Source organism: Sorex araneus, chromosome 1, assembly GCF_027595985.1.
Source record: "Sorex araneus isolate mSorAra2 chromosome 1, mSorAra2.pri, whole genome shotgun sequence".
NCBI lineage: Eukaryota > Metazoa > Chordata > Mammalia > Eulipotyphla > Soricidae > Sorex > Sorex araneus.
The window spans coordinates 361,173,210-361,199,287 of NC_073302.1; the positions used below are offsets into that span (position 1 = coordinate 361,173,210).

General features: G+C 52.5%; 1 protein-coding gene across 2 annotated transcripts in view; it reads left to right on the top strand.

Moving 5' to 3' along the window:
* NOD1 (nucleotide binding oligomerization domain containing 1) overlaps positions 1-20,599 on the top strand; it is a 40,289-nt gene extending 19,690 nt beyond the window's left edge. Inside the window, exons 4-12 of one of the 2 annotated variants that reach the window (XM_004604250.2) lie at positions 1,474-3,298; positions 6,403-6,486; positions 7,833-7,916; positions 9,347-9,430; positions 11,807-11,890; positions 12,292-12,375; positions 15,825-15,908; positions 16,660-16,743; positions 19,621-20,599. In XM_004604250.2, the coding sequence (XP_004604307.1) occupies positions 1,474-3,298; positions 6,403-6,486; positions 7,833-7,916; positions 9,347-9,430; positions 11,807-11,890; positions 12,292-12,375; positions 15,825-15,908; positions 16,660-16,743; positions 19,621-19,693 (2,486 nt within the window). In that variant the 3' untranslated portion in view covers positions 19,694-20,599. The remainder of the gene's footprint in view (positions 1-1,473; positions 3,299-6,402; positions 6,487-7,832; positions 7,917-9,346; positions 9,431-11,806; positions 11,891-12,291; positions 12,376-15,824; positions 15,909-16,659; positions 16,744-19,620) is intronic. The other variant, XM_055141039.1, reaches the window with a different exon arrangement.
* The last annotated feature ends 5,479 nt before the right edge of the window (positions 20,600-26,078 follow it).

The following is a 26,078-nucleotide window of genomic DNA, read 5'->3' on the forward strand; positions in this document are numbered from 1 at the left end:
ACGGCGTGGAAGTATGTCCTGAGGCGGCTGTGTCCCCCAGGAGAAAATAGCTGGTCCTGTCACCCCAGTGGTGAGGGGTTCACGAAAGGGACCTCATCTAGCGTGTCTGTGGATTGGGGTGTCACCTCTATTCCAAGCTTTGCACACAGCCTGCTTGATGCAATGAGGCATTTATGGCCACACACAGTCAGCATGGCATTTTTTTCTTTTTTGGGGGAGAGTTGGGGCCACACCCAGCATTGCTCATGGGTGACTCCTGGCTCTGCACTCAGAGACGACTCCTGGCAGGGCTCGTGGGACCATACGGGATGCCAAGGATAGAACCTGGGCCAGCCACATGCAAGGCAAGTGTCCTTCCCACTGTACTATCATTCTGGTCTTGGCACGTTCTTTCTTCTAGAAGCGGGTTGTAGTGACTCTGGTATAAGGTTAAACATTTACTAAAAACCCCGCTTTGTGCATAAGAGCAATGTCTTCATGGAACAAAAATGAAGTAGTAATTGGCTTTAATATGCAGATCCATGACCCAGAGGCTAGGCACTCAGGTTGGACCACAATTAGGATATAGTTATCCATGAATTTGGAACTGTGTAATGGGGTCAGTTTCTCTAATTATGAACAAAATCCAGAAATGAATTTAAAGGAAGCTTCTGTGGTCTGGGGAAGGAGCACTTCCTTCTGGTGCTAGCCTCATTTGTAGGCCAGATTTGCTGGGTACCCCATGGGGCCCATGTGGGTTGCAAGGGTCCTCTCCCCGAGCCGCATTCAGGACTCACTGTGGGTCAGTCGCTTGGCTGCCCAGTCCCCAGGCCATAGCCTGGGGGAAGCAGGCCTGGGGTGTAATGTCCGGCGTGGGAAGGTCACTGATCTCCCTCGTCCCCTAGGCTGTGCTGAGGTCACTCAGGCACTGTGTGTCTGGCCTGCACATAAATGCCCAAGGTTGCAACTCATGGAAGTTCTGGCTTTTGAGGGTCGTGAGATTCTGTTCCTTCAAGGGCAAAGGAACACGGGAATGAATGCTGGGCGGTGGCTCCTTCCTGAGTTCCAGCTCACTGAACCGAAGGGTGCTGATTCAACAAGGTGGGGAGGGGAGTTCAGGGAGAGCCTATACAGGGCGGATGGGAGAGGCCAGTCTCAAGCCCTGACCCCTGTTGAACTGGGTCTTGTGGGTTTGGTAGTTTGGGGTTGTTTTGGGACCACTCCCAGTGGTGCTCAGGATTTACTCCTGGCTCTGCACTCAGGGTTCACTCCTGGTGGGGCTCAGGGGACCACATGGGGTGTCCGGGATCCAACCTGAGTTGGCGGTGTGCCAGGCAAGCGCCCTACCCACTGTACATCACACCAGCCGGGGTTGTGAATTTGTGTTTACTTCTCTCAACACTCGTCTCTGCCCCTTTCTCTTTGCCCATCTATCTCCCCCCTCTCACTGTATACCCCCTGGTCTGCCCCCTCCGCCCCACACACTCCCTGCAGTGAGCAGGTACACGCAGAAGCTGCGCCAACAGCTGGGCCGTGACTCCAAGTTCATCCTGTGCTACGCGCAGAAGGAGGAGCTGCCGCTGGAGGAGCTGTATGTGGACACCATCGCGGAGCTGGTCAGCTTTAGCAACGAGAGCCTGGGCAGCCTGGGCAGCCCGGCCGGCCTGCTGGACCACTCGGCGGGCGTCCTGAACGAGCAGGCCGAGACGGTCTTCGTGGTGGGCGATGCCGGCGTGGGCAAGTCCATGCTGCTGCAGCGGCTGCAGAGCCTGTGGGCCGCCGGCCAGCTGGACGCGGGGCTCAAGTTCTTCTTCCACTTCCGCTGCCGCATGTTCAGCTGCTTCCAGGCGAGCGCGGCGCTGCCGCTGCGGGACCTGCTCTTCCAGCACTACTGCTACCCTGAGCAGGACCCCGAGGAGGTGTTCGCCTTCCTGCTGCGCTTCCCGCACACGGCGCTCTTCACCTTCGACGGCCTGGACGAGCTGCACTCGGACTTCGACCTGAGCGGCGTGCCGGACGCCTGCTCGCCCTGGGAGCCGGCGCACCCGCTGGCCCTGCTGGCCAGCCTGCTCAGCGGGCGGCTGCTCAAGGGGGCCCGCAAGGTGCTCACGGCGCGCACGGGCACCGAGATCCCGCGGCCGCTGCTGCGCAAGAAGGTGCAGCTGCGCGGCTTCTCCCCCGACCACCTGCGCGCCTACACCCGCAGGGTGTTCCCCGACCGCGCCACGCACGGCCGCCTGCTGGAGCAGCTGGAGGCCAACCCCAGCCTCTGCAGCCTGTGCGCCGTGCCCCTCTTCTGCTGGATCATCTTCCGCTGCTTCCAGCACTTCCCGCGCGCCGCCGACTGCGCGCCGCAGCTGCCCTCCCGCAGCCTGACGCTGACCGACATCTTCCTGCTGGTCACCGAGGTGCACCTGAACCGCACGCAGCCCACCAGCCTGGTGCAGCGCAACACGCGCAGCCGCATGCAGACGTTCCGCGCCGGCCGGCCCACGCTGCTCTCGCTGGGCCGCGTGGCCCGCTGGGGCCTGGAGAAAAACCTCTTCGTCTTCAACCAGGAGGAGGTGCAGGCGGCCGAGGTCCAGGACGAGGACCTGCAGCTGGGCTTCCTGCGGGCCGGTCAAGAGCTGGGGCTGGACGGGGCGCAGCCCACTTACGAGTTTTTCCACCTCACGCTCCAGGCCTTCTTGGCCGCCTTCTTCCTGGTGGTGGACCACAAGGTGGGCACGCGGGAGCTGCTCCGCTTTTTCCAGGAGTGGGCGCCGCCTGGGAAGGCCCCCGCCGCCCCCTCCGGCTCCTGTTTCCCCCGCCCCCAGTGCCTGGGGGGCCGGAGCCTGGCGGGGGAAGACCCCTTCCGGACCAAGGACCATCTGCAATTCACCAACCTCTTCCTGTGCGGGCTGCTGTCCAAGGCCAAGCAGAAGCTCCTGCAGCAGCTGGTGCCCGCAGCGCTGCTGCGGAGGAAGCGCCGTGCCCTCTGCGGCCACCTCTTTGCCAGCCTGCGCTCCTACCTGAAGGGCCTGCCCCGGGTTCACAGCGGAGGCTTCAACCAGGTGCAGGCCATGCCCACCTTCATCTGGATGGTGCGCTGCATCTTTGAGACGCAGAGTGAGAAGGTGGGGCAGCTGGCGGCCAAGGGCATCTGTGCCAACTACCTCAAGCTCACCTACTGCAATGCCCACTCAGCCGACTGCAGCGCCCTGGCCTTCGTGCTGCGCCATTTCCACAAGAACCTGGCACTCGACCTGGACAACAACAATCTCAACGACTACGGTGTGCGGGAGCTGCAGCCTTGCTTCAGCCACCTCACGGTCATCAGGTGAGGCCACCGGTCTGGGAGGCTGTGGGGGCGTCCTAGCAGAGAGTGGGCGCTCCTGGGTTCTCTGATGTCCTCTAGCATGGGGACATCCCCGTCTTCTGGACCTTGGAGGGGCAAAGCTTTAAACAGAGGCAGCAGAATAGCCCCAGGTGGGTACCCCGACCTAGTTGCTCAGCCTCTCTGAGTGGCAGTGCAGACGTGACCCAGTAGGCACAAGCTGACTGGCCTTGATTGCACACGGGTGCAAAGCAGAGGGGAGTGGAGGCACAGAGATGGGAACACATGGGCCAGGGCGCGCAGTGGGACCGCAGTAGACACTGAGTCAGCAGGACGTGGGCTTGTGAGGCCCGGGAAGCTCAGAGAGGGCCCGTGCCGCAGGGCCCGTAGAGTGCTGACGAGGGAGGAGTGGCAGGTTTAGTCCAGATGCTTTTCATGGACTAAACTGGCAACCCTGAGCCACCAGGGGTCTGAGCAAGCAGGATTCTGCCCCTGATTGCAGCAGGGCGGAGAAAGGGCTCAGACATCAGTCTAGGCAGGCCGGCTGAGGGCAGCCCTGGGAGCACCCGTGTCTGACCCGTCACGTGCCAGACAAGGACTATTCAGGCCTCACACAGCCCTCGGCCGCCTGTTCCCCACCCCTGGCCTGGAGCAGTGAAGTCTGCCTCTTTCCCCAGTGAGCAGTTCTGGAGCAAACACCACCGGCTAAACCGTGCAGTCTCTCACATCCCCGTGACTGGCTCAGGCATGCCTGAAGAGCAGGAGAGATTTGGGGCTAAGGTGGGTGCCTGTCACGACCATGCCTGAGTGTCAAGTGTGAGGGCTGTGCAGAGCTCAGGGATGCCCTGGCCTGGGCTAGGAGGGCCTAGAACCTTCCCTGGTCCTAGGGAAGAACCAGGCTGCTGCCTGGGCCTCCGCACCCACAGTTTCAGCCAGTTCCTCCTGTAAGAAATGCTTCATAGAGGGCTGGGCCCAGGTGCTGGCCCCAAGTGACAGTCATTAGAAAACTCCTAACCAGCAAAGGAGAAAGCAGGGGGAACTGAGAAGTCCCAACGTTTGGAGCTGCCTGAGGGTGCACTAAAGATCAGATTAGGTTGACAGAGAAAACTTAAAAAACATATTAGTGGGGCCCAGGAATGTGACTTAGTGGTCAGACAACATGCCTTGCATGTGCTAAGCCTTGGGTTTGAGCATCACAAAACTAAGTGAAAAAGGAGAAAGAAGGGAGGGAGGGAGGGAGGAAGAGAAAGTTACAAGCCCATTTCTTATCAGGCAAGGGTCTATTGAGGGGCGGTTCTGAGTTGCTCTGGCACCTCCCTGCCTGCTCGGACCCCAGGCTCTCTCCTGCCTTAATGCATCCCTATTCACTTCCTGACTTCACCTCTTGGACTAAGGTGGCTGCCGAGTTTCAGCCATCAAGTTAGCATACCACTTCGAAGAAGAAAGAACATGACTGACACATCTCGTTCTTTTCAGAAGACTTCTCAGCTATTGCTCACGAGACTTCTGCTTGAATTTCAGTGGGCAGATCTTTAGCTGTGCCCAGCTGGAAATTGGGGAATCTTATTTCTAAAAAAGTCTAGCTTTGGGGAGTGACTATTAGCCTCTGCTAGCCTGTGGTGGCCATGCAGTATGATACCCCCTGTGTCTTGCCACACAGTGGGCACAGGGGACCGGGGCGGTGGAGAGGTAATTCCAAAGTAGCTAGTCAGCCACTTTGATGTGGCCTAAGAATAAGACTTTTACCTGCTGCTTTTTACTCATTATAGAGGTCAACCTGTGTGCCCAGTTTAGCCCTGAGCTGTATTGTAAAAAAATAACAGACTGTTTGTTTGCATATCAATCGCTTCACACGGCAGGGGGATGTTGTGAAGGGACTGAAGGTCTTGGAGAGCCTGAAGTATTTGATCTTTGTCCCCTCAGAGAAACGTGTGCTGACCACTAGTCTGTCTCCTCCCTCACCCCCAGCCCTGACCTCCTTCCTCACTCCTGTCCCTCCCAATCCAATCCTGCTTCTGTTCCTTGGAGGCTTGGGCCGACAGAAGCAGTTTGCTGTAGAAAGGACCAGGGATGGATTAGGTAGCCACTTCATGCAGCCTGCTAGAGCAATTCCGCTGGGCCGCCAAGCTGACCGTCCTCAGCCAGGGTGGGCCCATCCTGAAGGCGCTTGTCCTGCTCTCACTCCCGAGCTGGGCCCACCGAGGCAGCGTCTGCATTCAGGATGAGCTGGCCATGATGGTGCCAGACCTGCCCATTCTAGTGGTGACTGCTCGCGCTCCATCATGCCAGGTTTTGCTCATGTGAGCTAATCTTAGCAGCTGAGAGACTGTTGGCACTTTGGGTGGACTGTTCTGAAGTTGCTGGGAGGGACCCTCTCTGGTCCCACCACTTGCAAGATATTGGGGCCTAAAAGAAACTGAAGAGAGAGAGAGAGAGAGAAAGAGAGAGAAAGAGAGAGAAAATCAATGTGTGTGAGTGTAAGTGTGTTATGAGAGTGTGTGAGTGTGTGAGTATGTGTGTGTGAGAGAGAATGTGAGTGTGTTGTGAGATAATGTGTGAGAGAATATGTGCATATGCATGTGTGAGAGTGTATGTGTGTGTAAGTGTGTGTGAGAGAGTGTGTGAGAGAGAGAGTATGTGAGAGGATGTGTGTGTGAGAGAATATCTGACTGTTGTGAGAGAGTATGTGTGTGTGAGAGAGTGTGTGAGTGTGTATGTGAGAGTATGTGTGTGTATGAGAGAGAGATTGTCTGCCTGAGAGAGAGACAGAGAGAGAGAGAGAGAGAGAGAGAGAGAGAGAGAGATTGTCTGCCTGACGCTTTTCTGGAGCAGGATCTCAGAGGTTCAGAGGCGCTGTCCCCACCTTTCCTTCACGTGTCCCCACATCTCCCCCTGTTGAATCAGGCGCTGAGGGGCAGGCGCAGGTGTGGCCGATAATCAGGTTTGAGAGGGGCTGTTCTGCTGTAGAGGGGGGCGGGGGTGTTCAATGCACTCAGGGAAATTCATCTTGTGTGCATCTCTGGGGTATTTGGGTCCCTGGATCCCTGTGGAATTCTTCCTAATGAGCAGCTGCTCCGATCTGTTCCCCTCCCCCTATTTTGTTTCAGACTCAGCGTGAACCAGATCACGGACGGTGGGGTAAAGGTACTCTGTGAAGAGCTGACCAAATACAAAATTCTCACTTTCTTAGGGTAGGTATCTCCTGAGAGCATCGGGCCTGCTACGAAGTTATACAATAGAGCAGCAGCACAGTGCTTAACATGTGGCCCTGAGGGCTGTCACTGAGGTCCAGGCACCCAGCAAAGGATGTCCGGTGCCAGGAGCCGCTTCTGCCACGGCCCAGGACTGGAGCAACTCAGGAGAACTCAGTCCCAGCCCCCTCACTTGGTTCCCATGAGCAGTTTCACTTATGGCTGTCGGGGGGAAATGTGATGAAATACCAGGGGATGTGCTCTGTGAATGCCAGGGAGTGTTTATGTGTTAGATTTCAAACCAGGGGTCCATAGCCCTTATCTACACCCTGTGGGGAAGGACATGAGGCTGGATTCAGGTACATGCTCTGAATTAAGGGAATGTGACAATGGCTCCTGCTATTAATGGGGTGAGGATAATGCCCCCCATGCCTCCTTAAGTATTTTAATGTTTTGCAGCAGAATGCATGCATACTCAGGCCAGGTGGGTAAAGATAAAGACCTGTACCATGGCTGCTAGAACAGTTATGAAGAATGTTGTATTTTTAGCACCTTTGGGGTCTGGGAGTTGGATATAAGGGATCGTGGCTGAGTCCAGCCCTCCTGTCAGCTCAGCTGGAGCCAGTCAGTTGCCTTCTCAGCCTGTGTCCCCTAAGCTGTCTGTGAGGACACTGAGAGGGCCTTCCCCACTCCAGCTTGACTTTTGTGCCACCACAAAGCTGGAGTCTGATTTCCACTTTTCTCTTCTTTCTGTCCTTCTGTGTCATGATAGTGATGCAGTGACTGGAAGCCAGACAGTGTGGAGGTTTCCAGAAAAGTGGCATTTCCCTTCTGAGATGCTGATTGTCATCTTAATCCCAGCCACCCATCATGCACCATTACTGACTCTTTGGGAAGGGGTGGGCTTGGAATGGTCTCATCAACCCTTCGTGACAATTCTGAGAGCACAGTTCCTGTCCTGTATTGTAGATGGAGAAAGGGGCATGAGGGTTGTGGGTGAGCGACTTGTCTATCGTCAAAAAGCTGGAACAGTGAGGCCTGCTTTGAACCCCGTTCGTGCGCCATGCTGGGCTTCTCCGTACTCTGCCTTTCTCCTTCCAACCCAGATTTCAGGAAGCAGCAGTAGCTCATATTCAGTTGAAAATAGGGCAACTGTGTGTGTATTACTGGGGATTGAATCCATGTCTCACACGTGTAAGACTGATGCTCAAAATAGGGCAACTATGTGTGTATTACTGGGGACTGAATCCATGTCTCACACGTGTAAGACTGATGCTCTGCTACTGAGTCACACCTTCCACAGAACACTGGGACTTATAGTCTTGTGGCTGTGTTTTCTCTCAAAGGCTATACAACAACCAGATCACTGATGTCGGGGCTGGCTATGTAGCCAGGATCCTGGAAGAATGCCAAAAACTCACACACCTCAAGTAAGTGTGTGTTTTTAGGGAGGGGGTAGGTGTGTGTGTTGTGGAGGGGAGGGAGTGCATTTCCTCAGTAGTCTCCCTTTCTGGTTTTTGAGTCATACTGGAAGTGCTCAGGGTTTACTCCTGGCTCTGTGCTCAGGGGTCACTCCTGTGGATTCAGGGGACCATAGGGGGTACCCGGGATTGAATCTGGGTCAGTTGTGTGCAAGGCAAGCACTCTGCCTGCTGTACTATTGCTCCCATCCCAGTTTCTCTTATCACCCCTTCATTAGTTAAATAATAAGGAGCCTTCACCCCCAAAGTCTTGTTTGCTTTCCCCTGAGCCATGGTACTCAGATTAAGAACCTGGTTTGTGGAAAGTGAGCTTGAGTTTGGGAAGGGACATTGGTTAGTGTGTGTGTGTGTGTGTGTGTGTGTGTGTGTGTGTGTGTGTGTGTGTGTGTGTAGGTGGGAGGGAGGGACACACTTGGCATATGGATGACATTGATTGCCTGCAGAAGAAGACCACAGTGATCCCTCTTTCTGGAATCCTTTTTCCTCTTGAGGAAGCTTCTCATTGCCTAGTCTTTGACAGGACTAAATCCAAATACCATGTACTAGGTGTCTTCTAAGCACCAGAAAATAAGTTTCACATTTCTAGAGGGCTAAAGCCTCAAATCCAATTCTGAGTTCACTTCCTGGTGAGAGTCCATTGCCTGGTTCACTTCCTATTGACAGGCCATTTCCTGTTTCACTTCCTGTGAAAGTCCATTTCCTGGTTCACTTCCTAGTGAAAGGTCATTTCCGGGTTCACTTTCTGTGAAAGTCCATTTCTTGGTTCACTTCCTAATTACAGGCCGTTTCCTGGTTCACTTCCTAGTGAAAGGTCATTTCCTGGTTTGCTTCCTGGTGAGAGGCCATTTCCTGGTTCACTTCCTGCTCTTCTCACCATACCCTCACATGGTGGAAAAGGAGATAGTGGAACTCTCAGGGCCTCATGGACTCACTGATGCCACTTTGGCAGTTCTACTCACGTGACCTCAGGCCCTCTCACAGGCTCAACTTCCCAGCTCCAGCCCTAGGATTTTAACTTGTGAATTTGCGGGGGACGTCTACGCACACGTAGTCGTAAGCAAGCACTTAATCCTGAGCCCTGGCGTGTCCTGGACACAGGGCCAGCCTTAGAGCCTGGTTCTTCCCTGTGATGGAATACTCCTTGACCATGTGCATCTCACGTAGTAAACTCCCCACCAGCCAGGAAATGAGGGACACTGGAGGCCATTTCAAACCCTTGACAAGGCCTAGGTCCCGGTGTCTTATAGAGAGCCCTTGAGAGGATGCCTCGGGCGGAAGTGCTCACCTTCCAGGAAGGTCAGAGCATCACACTCTGCCCTGTGTGCCAGGGCCGTGTCTCCTCACAACTCCAGGCTGACAGGGCCCCCCTCTCTCCACAGACTGGGAGCAAACAAAATCACAAGCGAAGGAGGGAAGCGTCTCGCCCTGGCAGTGAAAAATAGCAAGTCCATCCTTGAAATTGGGTGAGTAGAGGTACGCATGTGTGTGCATGGTGGTGTTTTGTCCGTAACCATACTGAAAGGCCCCGGGGCAAGCATGCAGAGAGGCAGTGAACGCCCGCTCCTGAGACCTGTGTGGCCCACTGATGTTTTCTGGGGAGTGTGGGGAGGCCAGGGATGGTCTGCTCGAGCCTGCATAGACTTCGTGGGATTCCTGTGGATTCAGTCAGTCTGTTCCGGTGTGGCGCATCTCTAAGGCACATGTGCAGTTTAGGAGTCTGTTTTATAAGTGACGGCACAGTCATAGAGGAGAAAACCACAAACAATCATGAAATACAATAACTAAGTCAAGTTGGAGGGGCAGAAACCTCCAATACGCTATGTTCTCTTAGAAGGTTGTGGTGAGTGTGTGTAACAGGAAAGCAACCATCTGCACCAGTCTTGTGTGTACAGCCCAGGACATTCTTCCTCTTGTGCGGCCCTCACACCACACCCAGCATGACTTTCCTTAACTTTCCCCATAACCAGGCCTTCCCATTGACCTCTCCTCCAACCCCAGAACCACCAATATTTCTATTTGCTTTTTTATTTTGAGGTGGGTCCACACCCGGAAGTGCTCAGGGCTTACTCCTGTCTCTGTGCTAAGGGCTTAGTCCTGCCTCTGTGCTTAGGGATCACTTCTGGCAAGACCCATATGTAGTGCCAGGGATAGAACCTGGGTCTGCCATGTGCAAGGTTAGTGCTCCATCTACTGCACTATCTCTCTCTATCCACCCACAATGTATATGTGTGTGTCTGTGTGCGCACGTGCACGCATGTGCACATATACATGCAGTGTTGAGCACAGAACCCTGGGCCTCACACATATGAAACATGCTTTATATTACCAAGGCACATCCTGGCCTAGTATTTGTCTTGTTATTATTTAAAATTTATTTTCATTATTTTTCTTTTTGGGTTACACCCGGTGATGCTCAGGGGTTACTCCTGGCTCTGTACTCAGGAATTACTTCTGGCGGTGCTCAGGGGACCATATGGGATGCTGGGAATCGAACCTGGGTTGGCTTCGTGAAGGCAAACGCCCTACCCGCTGTGCTATCACTCCAGCCCCTATTTTCATTTTTCAATTAAAAAGCATTTTATAGGGGCCACATCCATGGTTTTGGGGGGATGTCATGAGCTGCTGTGGCCTAGACTCAGGGCATCACAGTTGCCAGCCCGTGTCTGCCCGATACTCGCCCTTCAGTGCCCACTGGAAAGGGTTTGTCTCTCGTAACCCTTATTTCTCTTGGCATCACGTGTCCACCATTCACCCGTGGCTTGTCTCTGGCAGGTTGTTTGAGGTGGGTCCCTCAGGGTGTCTGTTGGAGGGAGGAGAGTAGAGTTTCTGCTCGGCCCAGCCAAATGGCAGCCACTTCCCCGCAAGGCCGGCTGCCATCCCTGCATGGGGAAGGGCTGAGGCCAGGGAGTTTCTGCTGGTGCCCCCTGAGAATTGTCTCAGGCTAGGCTGCAGCTCTGCCGTGGCACGAGCTTCCCAGGGGTCAGGCCCCGGCTTCCATTCCCACACTGTGTGCCCCTGCCCAGCACCTCTAGGTGTGTCATCTCCCCATCCCCAACGGTAAAGCCAAATAACAGATTTACAGTGAACTAGCAGCCTAGCCCAGCACCACATGGGGTGTCCCGGGGTACAGAGCCAGGATTGGGTACTGCGCACAGCTGGGTATGGCCCAAACCTTGCCCCCCCACACCATAAAAAAGTGTCTCAGTTCCTGCCCAGCGCAGGGCTGGGAGGATGGCACGTGCCTGGCATGTAGTCCCCTGGCATGATATCGAGTACAGAGTGGCGCCTGCCAGGAGCTGTGGGTACGGGTGTCCTCGGCTTATGATGGCTGAGCCCAGAGGAACTCACAGCGAGAAACCTCTAAAGCTGGAGTGCTGACCTCACAGTGCACTGGAAGGTGGAGGGCATGGCTGACCGGGGTGGGGTCTGCTGCCAGCACCCGTGCCTGAGGAAACAGGAGTGTTGTGACCTCCACCTGGGGCCGGACCAGCATTCAAGTCCATGGAGCAAGAGTCACTGCACCATTGTGAAGTCAGGTCTGGAGTGGAGGCAGAGAGCTGGCACAGCTGCTGTTTCTGGGACGGTGACAAGTGCTCGCGCCCAGCCAGCTTGTCCCTCTCATGCACCCCGGGCTCCCGGCTGCTGATGTGCTGGGAACCCCTTTCCCTTTGAGCGGAAACTGAGAGTAGCTGGCTGAGAGCTGCTGGGCTCGCCGCTGCTCCAGGCACCGGGCAGACAGCGGGTCGCCACTTCTCCTGCCTGAGAACGTGCAGGCGAGCAGCCGGCAGGAGAGAAGGGCCGTGTGGGGTCCACGCTCACGGCCTTGTCTCTGCCCTCAGGATGTGGGGCAATAGGATCGGAGATGAAGGAGCTGTGGCCTTCGCCGAGGCGCTGAGGAACCACCCCAGCTTGGTCAACCTGAGGTGACTGCAGCCCCCGAGGCCCTGCTCCTGGGCTGTCAGCCCACTTCCTGCCCTGTTGTTCGTCAGGAAGTGGTTACTTTCCTCAGACAGCTGTGTCTGTGTGTCTGTGTGTATCTCTGTGTGTGTGAGAATCTGTGTGTTTGTGTATGTGCGTGTATGTGTATATGTGTGTGTATGTATGTATGTGTGTGTGTCTGTGTGCGCATTTCTCCCTGCATGTGTATGCATGTGTGTGGATGTGTAAATTATCTCCTGATGTGGACAGGACAGACAGTTAAGTCAATCCTTCTGCTGATTTGGTGGGGTGAGTGGGCCCCAGCGGACACCCCCTTGCAGGTAGAGTTCTGGCATGTTGGGGGGCTGTGAGATGGTCTAATGTGACAGCGTGTGTTTCTTCCTAGTCTTGCGTTCAATGGCATCTCTGCAGAAGGTGGGAAGAGCCTTGCACAGGCCCTGCAGCAGAACACAACTCTCAGAATATTCTGGTAATAGCCACAGTCGGCCGGGTGGGGTGGGGCTCAGGAATGATTCCCAAGATTGTCACTGCCTGAAATTTTGTGTGGGGGGGAATGGTACTGGGAGATGGGGTACACCTGGTAATGCTTAGGGGCTACTCTTGGGGTGGGGACCCACCACCTGTCCCCAGGCATTGAACACATGCAGAGCACAGACTGCAGTCTTTTAAGCCGTCTGTCTACACAACCCCCAGCCTGGAATCTTGCCCCCCTTTGCCAGCAGGATATTGGGGGCCACACCCTGAGGTGCTTCGAGGTTATCCCCAGCACAGGGGACCGTATGTGGTACAAGGGATAGAACCGGGGTTGACCACATGCAAGAGAAGTGCCTTGACCCCTGTATTATCCATCTGGACCCCCGGCCTGGAGTCTTAACTGAAGAGCTTCTTCTAGATGGGAAAAGCTCTAGGCCTTTCCTCAACGTGAGGCTCATCATTTTACCTCCTCCTGGAGAAACGCTGTTCCCAAAGCAAAAGTGGGGAACGGGGTTTGACACTCTAGCTTCTGTGCTGCCCTGCCCTCGGGGAGCCAGGGGTCCAGCTTCCGTCCACGTGGCTCTCCCCCTGCCCCACCACTCCCTGTCCTAGGAGCCACGCCAGGATTTGGCTTTCTGTCAGCCACCTGTCACCCGTCCCAGGGGGACCACAGTCCCCCTCTGCTCAGGGATGCCACCTCAGACAGGGAGAATGTTGGATGGCTGCACATGCCATTCAGTTCATCTTGATTGGTGTTTGCTCCCCTGGGTCCGGTGCTCGAGGAGGAGGAAGCCGCACCCGCCAGCTCTGTCTCTTCTGCTCACAGCTCAGCTCTGGGCTGGCTCACCCAGAGTTCCAGTGAGACCTGCTGATGTCAGTTCTGGTACCTTCTGGGTTCATTGCTTAAGGCTTTTCCCCTCAGAATATATGTTTTAAAAAATTTTGGAAAGTAATATATGGTTTGAACCAAAGGAAAAAGAGATGGAAATTTGAAAAGTAGGGCTGGAGCGATAGCACAGTGGTAGGGCGTTTGCCTTGCACGCAGCTGGCCCGGGTTCGATTCCTCCACCCCTCTCGGACAGCCCGGCAAGCTACCAACAGTATCTCGCCCGCACAGCAGAGCCTGGCAAGCTCCCCGGGGCGTATTTGATATGCCAAAAACAGTAACAACAAGTCTCACAATGGAGACATCACTGGTTCCCACTCAAGCAAATCAATGAGCAACGGGGTGACAGTAACAGAGACAGGAAGAGAAAGTATCCCTCCCCATCCCTGCCCATTTCCCAAATAGAATCTTCCTTCCTGTCTCGGACTGTATTCCAGTTTTCTAGCATTTGGATGAATATTCGAATGCATGCCTACGTAGCACTGCACTGTAGCACTGTCATCCCGTTGTTCATCGATTTGCTCAAGCGGGCACCAGTAACGTCTCCATTGTGAGATGTGTTGTTACTGTTTTTGACATATTGAATACGCCATGGGTAGCTTGCCAGGCTCTGTCGTGTGGGTGGGATACTCTTGATAGCTTGCCAGGCTCTCCGAGAGAGGCGGAGGAATTGAACTCAGTTCAGCCGCATGCAAGGCAGATGCCCTACCTGCTGTGCTATTGCTCCAATCCATATATTTAAATTATTTTTAACTTATAATAACACAGAATCACATTTAGCAAGTGTCTTTAAAAATCTGAACCTTTGGGGATAGGAGAGATAGTACAATGGGTATGGTACTTGCTTCTCAATTAGCCAACCTGGGTCTGATCCCTGACACCTCATTCGGTCCCCTGAACACTGCCAGGAGTCATCCTCAACACCATCAGGTCCGTCCCCAGACAAACAATCTGTACCTTACTTTGGACAGTTTTACCACATCCCATTACTCAAGGCTTTGGGTATTTTGGTGTAGATCAACCGTGATGGGAGGGTCACCTGTACACTCAATCATGTTTGACAGCTTTCCTGGCTCCCAATGATGTCCCATATCAATACTCGGTGTCCCCAGTGATGATCAAGAGTGTCCCCAGCCACTGCCAGAAGGGGAAGTGCCCTTACTGAGAACCGCTCCCCCAGTGACATGTCAGGGTGGTTCTCCAGTGCTGGTGTGTCTGTGCATTGCTCCCCGTCTTCTCATTGGGGGAAGACGTTGTTCATCGACCCTCACCTCGATCTGCAGGGTCTCTCTGGAGACAGGCCAAGCCAGTCCCAGTCCCCCTGCAGCTCCAAGGCACTCAGACACCCCAATCTCCGCCTCCTTCTTTGCACCTTCTCTTTCTGGCTGCACAGTCCCATTGAACAGTCCCGATCTATTCTACCATTTGCCTTGTCTCTTTGAGCTCATCGTTCACGTTTCTGGTGGATAATATTGCCATCAGCCCCATGTGCAGAGGTGGATCCTTGTGTGAACTTATTTGCACCCTGGAGGGCCATTCCCAGACATCTAATCATTGCCCCAAAGCAAAAACACACTGAAGGTCTGGATAGACACCATTGAATTATCCTTCAAGGAAGAATTTTTTTTAATTAAAAATTGCTTCCAGGGGCTGGAACGATAGTATAGCATGTAGGGCATTTGCCTTGCATGTGGCCAACCCGGGTTCAATTCCCAGCATCCAATATGGTCCCCTAAGCACCGACGGGAGTCATTCCTGAGTGCAAAGCTAGGAGTAACCCCTGTGCATCACCAGTTGTGATCCAAAATGCTAAAAAAAAAAATTCTTCCATTCCAATAACAATTACATTCTTCTCTGTATCTACTGGCACAACAGGGTTTGATTCTTTTGACATTGGGATGCTCCAGGCCCTGCCTGCTTTATCCATACCACTTCTGGTTCAGGAACAATGGAGAACCTTCCTGTGCCCACACTCATGAGACCTGGGTCCTTCACAGTGGCCTCCGCACAAGGCACTGGGCACGTTTTGATTGGGGACCATGCCTATTTGTGCTCAGGGCTTACACCTTGCTTTGCACTCGAGCATCACAGCTGGCAATGCTCAAGAGTGATAGGGATCAAGTCCAGACCAGCCACACGCAACACTAGGCAGTCTAACTCGCAGGCAGCCAGCTCTGCTTGCTCTGCATAGGACTGGCTTGGGTGACACACTATCACTTATATTCAGGGGCCTTGGTGGCTGAGACCGGACAAGGCAGACTTGACCTGTTCTTGGTGGGCTCGTGTTTTCTGGGAGACCTGAGGGCTGAGAATGGCTGGGGAGGAAGTGCAGGCTTCCCGGAAAGAGGAGCGCGTGTGAAGGACTTGCCCTGGAGATGAATCTCTCTGGATCCGTGGTGCTCCGGGCCAGCCCAAGGGCCCGGCTGGCTGCAGGGTTCCCAGCAAGAGGTTGGCTGCACGAGCTGGAGCACCTTGGGCTGGCCTCATTAGAAGGGAGAGCATTAGAGGGGGACCAGGCCTGGAGGACTGTCCTGAATCAGCACTTCTTTCCTTTCCAGGCTCACCAAAAATGAGCTCAATGATGAAGCCGCAGAGAGCATCGCAGAAATGCTGAAAGTCAACCAGACCCTGGAACATTTATGGTAGTTCATGTGCTTCTTGCAAGAAAAGGTTTTTTTGGATGGGGTTGGTTGTTTCGTATCTGTAAAATCCTGCTGGTGCTTCCTTGGATATTAACCCTTTATTAGATGAGTGCTGGCCAAATATTTTTTCCCAGTGCTTGGGGCGTCCTTTTATTCTGGTTCATTTCTGCAGCCATGCAGAAGCTTCTCAGTGACACAGATCTTTGCTGCCTCTTGCTTGGCCTTCATTCCCACTAGATGTGGACATCCGACTTTAGCTTTTAGTCCTCCCCAGGGCACGTGCACCAGTGACGTGTGCCAGAGTCACAGGCACCAGTTCTGTGCACCCTGGATCCCTGGGTGCTTAGACCCCTTCTTGGGTGTCCCACTCTGGCTGCAGTGCTCGTACACACCAGGTGGTGGCGCTCCGGAGCCACTGCGATCTAGGGATAGCACCAGAACTGCACCTGGGGTCTTGCAATGTACTCCCTCAGTTTTTGCCACTGAGTCAGTCCCGTGGCTCCCTTTTGAGTTTGAGTTCCAAATTCCAAATTTATTAATATTATTTAGTGCCAGGGATTGACCCCAGTACTGTGCATATGCAAGGCAAAAGCTCAATTGCTGAGCTATATTCCTGGCCCCAAATCCACCAATTTATACTGCTCTGTGTGATCTAGACAGTCTTAGGCAGGTGGGATGCAGTGGTCAGAGATGATCTTCCCTCGACAGATCTGATGCCCTCTCGTTATGTGACACAGGATCTATTTTTCAGGCTCATCCAGAATCAGATCACAGCCCAGGGGGTGACCCGCCTGGCGGATGCCTTACAGAAGAACACTGGTATAAAGGAGATATGGTAAGCCGCTCCTCCGGCTCCTGCTCTGGCCGTGGCCACGTGCTCAGCCCGTGTGCTGTGCGCCAGGCAGGGGCAGATTTGTGTCCATTTTTGGCCTTTCCAGCAACCTGTCAGGTGGGGAGCTACTCTATCTCACAGATGCAGAAACTGACGCCCAGACCAGCATCTCACCTGAGAGGAGAAACAAGATTCAGCTCAGAACCTTGGCCCTGGGAAAGGGGTTCCCACCAAGGATGAATTAATTGGTGATTATGAGTCTGTGCCATGGACGGGCAGGTGGCTGGAGTTGGGGTGCCGGGGGTGGGGTGGGGTGGTTGTTTGTACCCTTTTGTGGGATTCAGGAGCCATCTCCAGGCCGCCTTTCTCAACTTCCGGTGGGCTTGCTCCTGCCAGTGGAGAGCAGTCAGGAGGCATGGGGCCAGGGCCTGCAGGCTCTGCGAGTGTGGCCATAGGCCCTGAGAGAGGTGCTGGGGACACAGGGGCTGTGGGACAGCAGTCAGCGTGAGGAAGCACAGAGGACCCGTGTCTGGAATCTGCCTTGCCCTGCCGAGTGAGCAAGCGGCATGGCCTGGAGACCCTGGTGGACCCTGAGCAGGTTTTTCCCTGGAATGCAGCTGCCGGGGGCTTTCTCGGGAGCTGAAGTGCAACCATGCTGTGATCCCAGACTCAGTCCAGGGGTAGCTGCTCATTAACTACTGTTCTTTGTGACCAGAGAGGAGAATTTCACAGCCAAAGCAGCAACAACAGAAATCAGACAGAGCAGAGTCCCTGACCTTCGCTTCTGGGAAAGAGTTTTTCCAAATTCTGCTTTGAAACTCGTTAGCGGGTTGGGATGTCCTTTGCGGTGGTTGTAGCATTGGTCCTAGGCTGGAAGGAGGAGAAGGCAGTGCACAGAGTTGTCTCACCTATTTCTCTGCACATGGATGTGGCTCACTGGGCCAAGTGTCTTTTTCATGTGGGACACGGTCAAACGTTTGAAAAGCAGTGTCTGAGAGAAGAGAGCCAAGCTCCAAGCAGCTGGTGAGAGCTGCTGAGGCACGAGCATCTTGCCGGCCACATGCAAGACAGCCCCTTAGTGCCCCCTCCGGTCCTTGAACGTGTCAGGATAGAAACGTTCTAACACGCACTGAGCTGGACCCTGAGTAAACCTTTCTATGTCTTATGAATTGGGCTGGCTAGTATTTTGAGGATTTTCACTCCTATGATCAAAGTGCTTCAAAGAGAACTTCTACCAAACATTCAAAAATAATACTTACATTTCTCAAATTCTACAAATAATTAAAGAGGAGGGAGACTCTGAAACGCAGTCACTGTCACTGTCATCCCGTTGCTCATCAATTTGTTTGAGCAGGCGCCAGTAACGTCTCTCATTGAGAGACTTATTGTTACTGTTTTTGGCATATCCAATATGCATAGGTAGCTTGCCAGGCTCTGCCGTGCGGGCTCCATACTCTCAGTAGCTTGCCGGGCTCTCCGAGAAGGGTGGAGAAATCGAACACCAAATTGCCCTGAGAGGATAAATCAGGCAAAAAACACCACACACAAAAATTATAGGCCATTATTCCTGACGAAATGGGTGTAAAGGGGTCCAGAGGGATAGTACAGTAAGTAAGGTACTTGACTTGCATGTGACCAACCCAGACTTGATTCCTGTTGCCATATATGGTCCCCTGAGCCCCACCAGGAGTGATCTCTGAGCACAGAGCCAGGAATAAGCCTTGAACACAACTGTGTATGGCCCGAAAACTAAAACAAAAAAGAATTGAAGCTTATTCACCATGATTAAATGGGTTTTATTTCAGGGATACAATGATGGTTCAATGTTACAAAACAACATGTTATATCACACATTAATAAAAGGAAGAATACATATCATATGGTCATGTCAACAGATATAGACAAAGTTCAACATTCATTTATCATTTAAATATAGTTAGACTGTCTTCGGTACATGCAGAGAAAATTGACAGTCACGTGCCAAAGTGTGAAGCTGGACCTCCTGTCTACTACACATAAAAGTTAACTCAAAATGAATGAAAAGTCTTCAATATAAGGCCTTAAAGCCATAGATTTCCTGAAATAAAACATAGTAAACTCCTTGATGTTGGTCTTTGTGATATTTTTCTGGATTTGCCCTCTAAGATAAAGGCAGCAAAAGCAAAATAAGCAAATGGAGCTAAGGCTTTTGTATAATTAAGGGAAGCTTTTGACAAAATGGAAAGGTGATCACTGGGAAAGGCATTTACAAATCATATATCTAATAAGGGGGTAATAAAAAAACTATACATAGAAATGATATATCTTTAAAAAAAACTCTGAATAAAAATAATGGACAAAGAAATGAAATAGAGATTTTCCTAAAGAAGATATGCAGATGGCCAACTGGCACATTAAAAAAGGCTAAACAGGGGCCAGCACAATAGTACAGTGGGTGGGGCATTTACCTGGCATGTGGCTGACCGTGGTTTGAACCTCAACATGTCATATGAAAACTGAAAAAAAAAAATCCAAGAAAATATGGTCAGTAAACACTGTGAAGACCATATCATGAAGTATCCAAATGTTGAATCATTTATGTCTTACACTCAAAATAAAGAGCCTATCCAATTCTGCTTCAGAAAAAAGAACACAGGCTAAATGCCTCCAAAGCACAAGAAAGGACCCGAAACTTTGATTAAGTTCATGGTTACAGAGGTTGGCGACAGCAGTGAGATGCCATTCTTAGAGTGACACTGGCTGCAAAGGGTTAATATCTGCATCACACCCGTAGCTTTAATTTCCTATTCACATGAAGCACCGAAGCATGCTAGCGACATTGAATGGAACGAGGTATGCAGCAGCCCCTGACATTTGACTTGTTTTGCTTCCCTCCCACAGCCTAAATGGAAACCCCATAAAGCCCGAGGAGACCAGTGTCTTCAAAGATGACAAACGGATCGTCTGTTTCTGAGAGAACATTCTCCTGCATGTAATCTTGGCGCTGGTACCGTAGCCTGTGCCGTGCAGTGGCCAAGGGAGTGCCCAGTGAGGAGTCTTCCCCATGGGAGCCGAGAACCTTCTCCCTCAGCCTCCTTGTGGATATGGGACCGGCAAGCTCAGGAGGTGCTAGTTTTCCCGAAGAGTGCCCTTGTGAGCTGTCTGAGGAACCGCCACAGTACTAGAAAGAGGTCCGAAAGCTCTCCCAGAGTCTGCAGGACTGAGACGAGCTCACCAGAGCCCATCTGTCTCTAAGGACCATCTCACCACTGTCTGAGAAAATGCAGTGCCCACCTGGTGCCAAGCTGCCTGGAGAAGTGGTGCTCAATGAACAGGAAATATTTTACCTGAAAATTCCCTTCCTCTCCTCCCCTTGCCCGTGTGTTGCTGTGATTGCCAGTTTCCCAGCTGCAGCAGCTGAGCTATGCACAGGCCTGGGATTTGATTCATCCAAAGGTTTTGTTGGGGATTGGTGCCGGGAAAAGGGTTTGTCATGGGCTTGTGTTTCAGTTCCGGGGTCTCACTGCTAACACTGAAGATCCTCTTAGCTGGCCTAAGGGAAAGGACAATGCCTTCACGATGCCGAATTTCCACTCAAGCCTCTGACCTTGAGTCCCGCTGACTCCTCTGGAAGGCTAATATGATGGGCAAAGGTGTTTTGCTCCCCGAAGAAAAACCTCCTGTGTTCCAGAAGGAAGAAGCGATCACAAGCCTTGGTGCAGTTGCCCCTGAGTAGTCGAGAATGTGCCCGAGCTGACAAGCCCCGAGAGGCCTTGCTCACTGCTGACCAATACGGAGGCTGGGAGGTGAATGCTGAGCAGGGGGAGGGGTAACGTGGGCAGGTAACTTGCTCCTCTGCCAATTCTTTTGTTAATAAAATACGGAAACACTCTCAGTCCAAGTCGGGGATGTTTTCAGAGAACTCAGCACGGTGAGCTGGTGTCCCAGAGTCGCACGCCTGGCTCCTTCGATGAACCCTCAGGCCAGCTCAGAACCTTCCTCAGAGTTAGGTGCTAAGTGGAAGGCCCAGGAGGGACGATGCATACAGTGGGATGATGGGGGGCACCCAACATTTGGGGGCCGCCGTACAGGTCTGGCTGTGCAGCAGCCAGTGGGAAGGTGTCAGGCGTCCGGCTCGGTCTCGTGTGCAAGCCCAGCAGTGGTGGCACCATTTCCCTACAGCGCCAGCCCACCCTCCCCTCATCTTCCCCGAGCTCGGAGAGTTCACTCGAGTGCCCTGTCAGACAAACTCTCCAGACCATAGGCTCTAGCCAGCAAGTGTCCAGAACGCTCTGACAAATAAACTCGTCAAAGGTGCTCAGGCTAAACCTCAGATTTTTACAGGAACCACGTTTCTCAGCTGAACAAAATTCCTAATAACACCCCTCCCCACCCACATTCACTCAGCACTGCCCAACCAGCTTAGTGGCCACCTCCATGATGGCCACAGCCTCAATGGAATGAGAATTTGCAGGGGGTTGGTTGACACTGCATTTGGAAACACTTTGTTCTTTGTGATGGTGAGTGACAGACTTTCAATTTCTCTTCTAAAAGTGAAATCAGGCTCCTAATTTGCTAGTACACTTCTCTGGTGCTCCTGCTGTCCATGGGTGAGTGTTTTAGTCAGACCCCTGAGAGACTCTGAGGGGTTAGGCTGGGAGCTGCTCTTTTACTTCCTTGCCTGTCTTCACCCAGTGACAGGAAGTCTAACTGTGAGCTGTGTGAAACAGATATAGATCTGTGAGATGTGGATGGGCCCAGCCCTACAGCGCAGTTAAGTGTGGAGGCTGCAGGGGCTGTGTGGAGGGTTCTGCATCTCATACCGAGGAGGGCCAGTGAGCTCGGCAGAGATCTGCCTCTCCTGAAAGGCTGGAGCAGCAAACCGAGTTCAGGAGCTGAGGAGAAAGTTAAGAACATTCCTTCACACATAGTCGAGCTTCTGGGCAGAGAAATAGAGATTTTTTTTCCTTAGTCCAGAAAAAAAGTTGAAAATAGAAAAAGAATGACTATAATTCTCATATTTCAAAAAAAATGTGGTCTCAACTCCCTGTGTGACATGAATGCCAATTCCCTCCTGGCAAACAAGAACCTGAGAATCCTTTCCCACACATGACACGACATGAACAGTGCTCAGGAGTCACAGGTCAACAGTACGCTGGCTTATAGAACCATTCTTCATTTCTGCTCAGAATGGAACCCACAGATTGTTCTCACCTTGGAAGTTCCCAACAGATAATGGCACAGGACAGGAAGCACTCAAAATCCGCCCAGAAATATTCAACTGCAAGCTCCCGGCAACGGCCTAGGGTTGTCAGTGAAGAGCTTTGCATTTAGATTTCTCTCATCCTTATTGCCAAAGAGCCCCCCACTGAGGGGTCACTGTGGAGAGGTCACTCTGGGACCAGGCAGAGTCAGGCCCTGGTAGGTTGCCCTTTGAAGTGTTTTCTGGCTTGCTCCACACCCAGCAGTGCTCAGGGCGATGGTTCTGTGCTTGGCAGCTGCTCTGGGTGATGCTCGGGGGATCCTGCACTTCCTGGATTTGAACTAGGGTTGGCTGCATGCAAGACAAGTGTCTTAACCCCTGGGCTGTCTCTATAAGCCCCTTTGAACTCTGACAGGAGCACTTGGCTTATGGATACTTTGGGTCACTCCAGATATGTCTGCTGTTTCCAGTGGCCTGTTATTTGGTGGCGAGCGAGTGCAAGGAACTTCACTTGTAATTTGTTTCATGGTCAGGGGTCTTCCGGCCTTGATGCACGTGAGGCCTGTGCCTGCTCGGCCCTCTCTCTGCCCTGCTCCCTCTCAAATGGTCTCTCTCTTACGTGGCGCTATGAAGAAGCAGAGCAGGGGAATGACAGTGCCCAGAGGCAATAGGAACGAAGAAGTTGCTGACTGGTCTTCAGTAGGAGGCGAGCTACTAGGCAGGGGCTGAGCTGAAGGTGGAGTAAATAGGAAGGGGAGGGGGACTCTATGCCAGTGGGAAGGGAATGGCCACTCGGGGAGGACGGGGTGTTGGAGGGGTGTTATGAGGAAGCCCTGTCAGTGACAGAATGGTGAGCCACAGTGCCTAAAAGGAGAAAAGAAAGCACCTGTCCCAGAGGCAGGCTGCGGGGCGGGAGGGAAACCGGGGGCCCTGGTGGAGCGTAGTAGACTTTGGTGGATTCGTGTTAAAACGCTGTACGCCTGAAACAGTCCTGAATTATGTGGTGAACCACAGTGCCCCAGTTTGGTTTTTTTTTTTAAAGACAAATAACTGTGAGAGCTCGGCTCCCTGCTGACAGCCAGCCGCCAGCTGCCGCTGATGGCCATGCTGATAACCGAGCTAAGTGTCGTCTTTGCCCACAGACGTTTAAGACAGGTTTAGACAGTTTCGTTTCTTCCCTTGCCCTAGTGAGCGGCCAGAATGCTGGGTGGCAGGCTCTGAGGTCTCTTCTGGGTCTGTGACGGATCCGCCTCACAGCACCTCCAACAAGGCAGGCTGCCAGCGTCAGCCGTGGGCCCACGCTTGTGGAACTCAACACGGAGGCTGACTGGGGAGCTGACCCCGTCTGATCTCTCCCGACTGCTCAAACAAGTCCCGTCCTTGTAAGTAAAAACTTGCGCACAGAGCAATGCCTTGCTCGAAAGGTAACTCTGTGGCACCATTGTTACCCCATGCCAGCTCTCGAGGATGAAGGAGGGCACAGTGGGCCTGGATGTGGCATGGCGCCCTGGCCAGGTGGCTACAAGTAAACCCAATCCAGACCCGCTGAAAACTTTTCAGCACTGTAAAGGTTCTAGCCCCTCAGGATTTGTAGGAAAAATGAAACATTAATTATAAAATCGGGGCAAGGATTGTTAAACAAGTCAAAGGCTTCCCCTGTGAGTCTGTGAGTGATTTGGGGTGTGGGGCAGCATATTCTACATAATAAAATACCCCCCATCTTCCTCCTGGATTTTTTTTTTGTCTGTGGGTTTTTGGTTGTAAAAGCAGTATCAAGATACTCGCACTGTAGCACTGTCATCCCGTTGTTCATGGATTTGCTCGAGCAGGCACCAGTAACGTCTCTATTGTGAGACTTCTTGTTACTGTTTTTGACATATCAAACATGCCACAGCTAGCTTGCCAGGCTCTGCTGTGCGAGCAGGAAGGATATTCTCGGTAGCTTGCCAGGCTCTCCGAGAGGGATGGAGGAATCGAACCCGGATCGGCCACATGTAAGGCAAACACCCTACCCTCTGTGCTATCGCTCCAGTCCTCCAAAAAACAACATGCAAAAAAAAAAAAAAGCCACCTCCAGAGTGCAAATGTCACAACAGTAAAGCAACACAGAACCCCAGCACGCTTAACGAACCAAGATGGTATCCTTAAAGGCTCAACCAGTAATAACCGGCTAGTTACATGACCTTCTTGATAAGAACTTTAGAGAAGAAATGATTGCTTGGGAGCTCAAGGAAACAATGGTACAATCAATAAAACCCAAAAGGATCTTGGGGCTGGAGCGACAGCACAGCGGGTAGGGCGTTTGCCTTACACTCGGCAGACCAGGGTTCGATTCCCAACCTCCCATATGGTCCCCCAAGATTTGAAAAATGCTCAGATTGACATGATGCTTGCAAAACTACTTTACTTCCTGCAGGCTGTCTCATTTTGGGCCTCTTTTGACGCTTTCCCAGTTTCCATCATTTCAGTCAAGTGCGCATGGCCAGAGAGAGTGCAGGGTGGCACAGGAGGTACGTACCACACTTGCTTTGCATGTGGCTATGTCAAGCTGCAACTCTGGTTTGACCTTCGGCACAGCCTGGGGACATTCTTAAAGACAGAGCCAGGAACAGCCCAGAGTACTTCCCCCCCTCTAATTTACCATTGTAATAGTTTTCTTGTGGGGTACTCTTGACAGTGCTCAGTGACGTGTAGAGTTGAGGGTCAAACCCAGAGCTTGTGTGTGTTCTCTCACTGCGCTCTCCTTGCCACCCCACCAGACATTCAATGTTTGTTTGTTTGTTTGGTGGGGGTGGGTAAGTGGGAGCACACCTGACAGTGTGCTAAGGCCTTACTCCTGGTCTTGTGCTCAGGTAATACTCCTGGCAGACTGGGGGCAGGGGGACCATGTAGGGTGTCAGAGATCTAACTCAGGTTGACCATGAGGAAGACAAGTGCTGTACCCGCTGTACTATTGCTCCGACCCTTCATCATCATCATCATCATCATCATTATTATTATTATATTATTATTTTATTGAATCACCATGAGATACAGTTACAAAGCTTTCATGTTTGAGTTTCAGTCATACAATGATCAAACACCCATCCCTCCAACAGTGCACATTCTCCACCACTAATGTCCCCAGTATCCCCCATCCCAACCCACCCCTCCCCCTGGTTCTATGGCAGACAATCTCCCCCATATTCTCTTTTTTGGGGCGTTATGGTTGGCATACAGATACTGAAAGGCCATCATATTTCGTCCTTTATCTACTTTCGGCACACATCTCCCATCCCGAATGATTCCTCCAACCATCGTTGACTTAGAGATCCCGTCTCTATTCCAGCTGCCTTATCTCTCAGTTTATGAGGCAGACTTCCAACTATGGGCAATATTCCTGGCCCTTGTCTCTACTGCCCTTGGGTGTCAGTCTCATATTATGTTGTTTTATACTCCACAAATGAGTGCAGTCCTTCTATGTCTGTCCCTCTCTTTCTGACTCCTTTCACTTAGCATGATACTCTCCATGTCCATGCTCTGGGCCCTATTAACCGTACTTCAGAGCAGCACTGTGACCACGTCCCTGCCTGCAGTCACCACCCCTCCCCCCTCTGAAAGTCTTTTCCTCTTGTAAAACTGAAACTCTGTGTCCATTGAACAGCAGCTCCCCAGTCTGGTCTCTCCTGGCACCTGGCAGTTCCCCTTCTACTATCTACACCCTTCATGCCCTGGGCCCCATTGTGAGTGGAATCATATGGCACTTTATTCCCCCAAATTTATTCTATGAAAGCACCGTGATTTACAAAGTTATTCATAGCCGGGTTTAAGTCATGCAGTGCTCCATCTCCGATCCTGCCACCAGGTTGGGAAACCGCCAGTGCGCAATACCCAGGTTTCCCCTCTCACCCCCACCCACCCCCACCCTCTGCCATCTTTTCAAGCACCTTTTGAGTTTGTTTGTTTAAGTTTGGGTGTTATGTGTGTGTGCGTGGGCCTTCGCATGAGACTTCGATTTCGCACAGAACCCAGGTAATGTGGAACTTTGTGATCTGGGACTCTGGGCTCAGTGGGACCCGGGAGCAGAGATCCTCTGCCTGCTTCCCCCAGTGTCCGGTCACCCAGGGGTCACACCCCTAAGCCACCTCCTGCTGGCACCAGATAATCTCATCGGCCA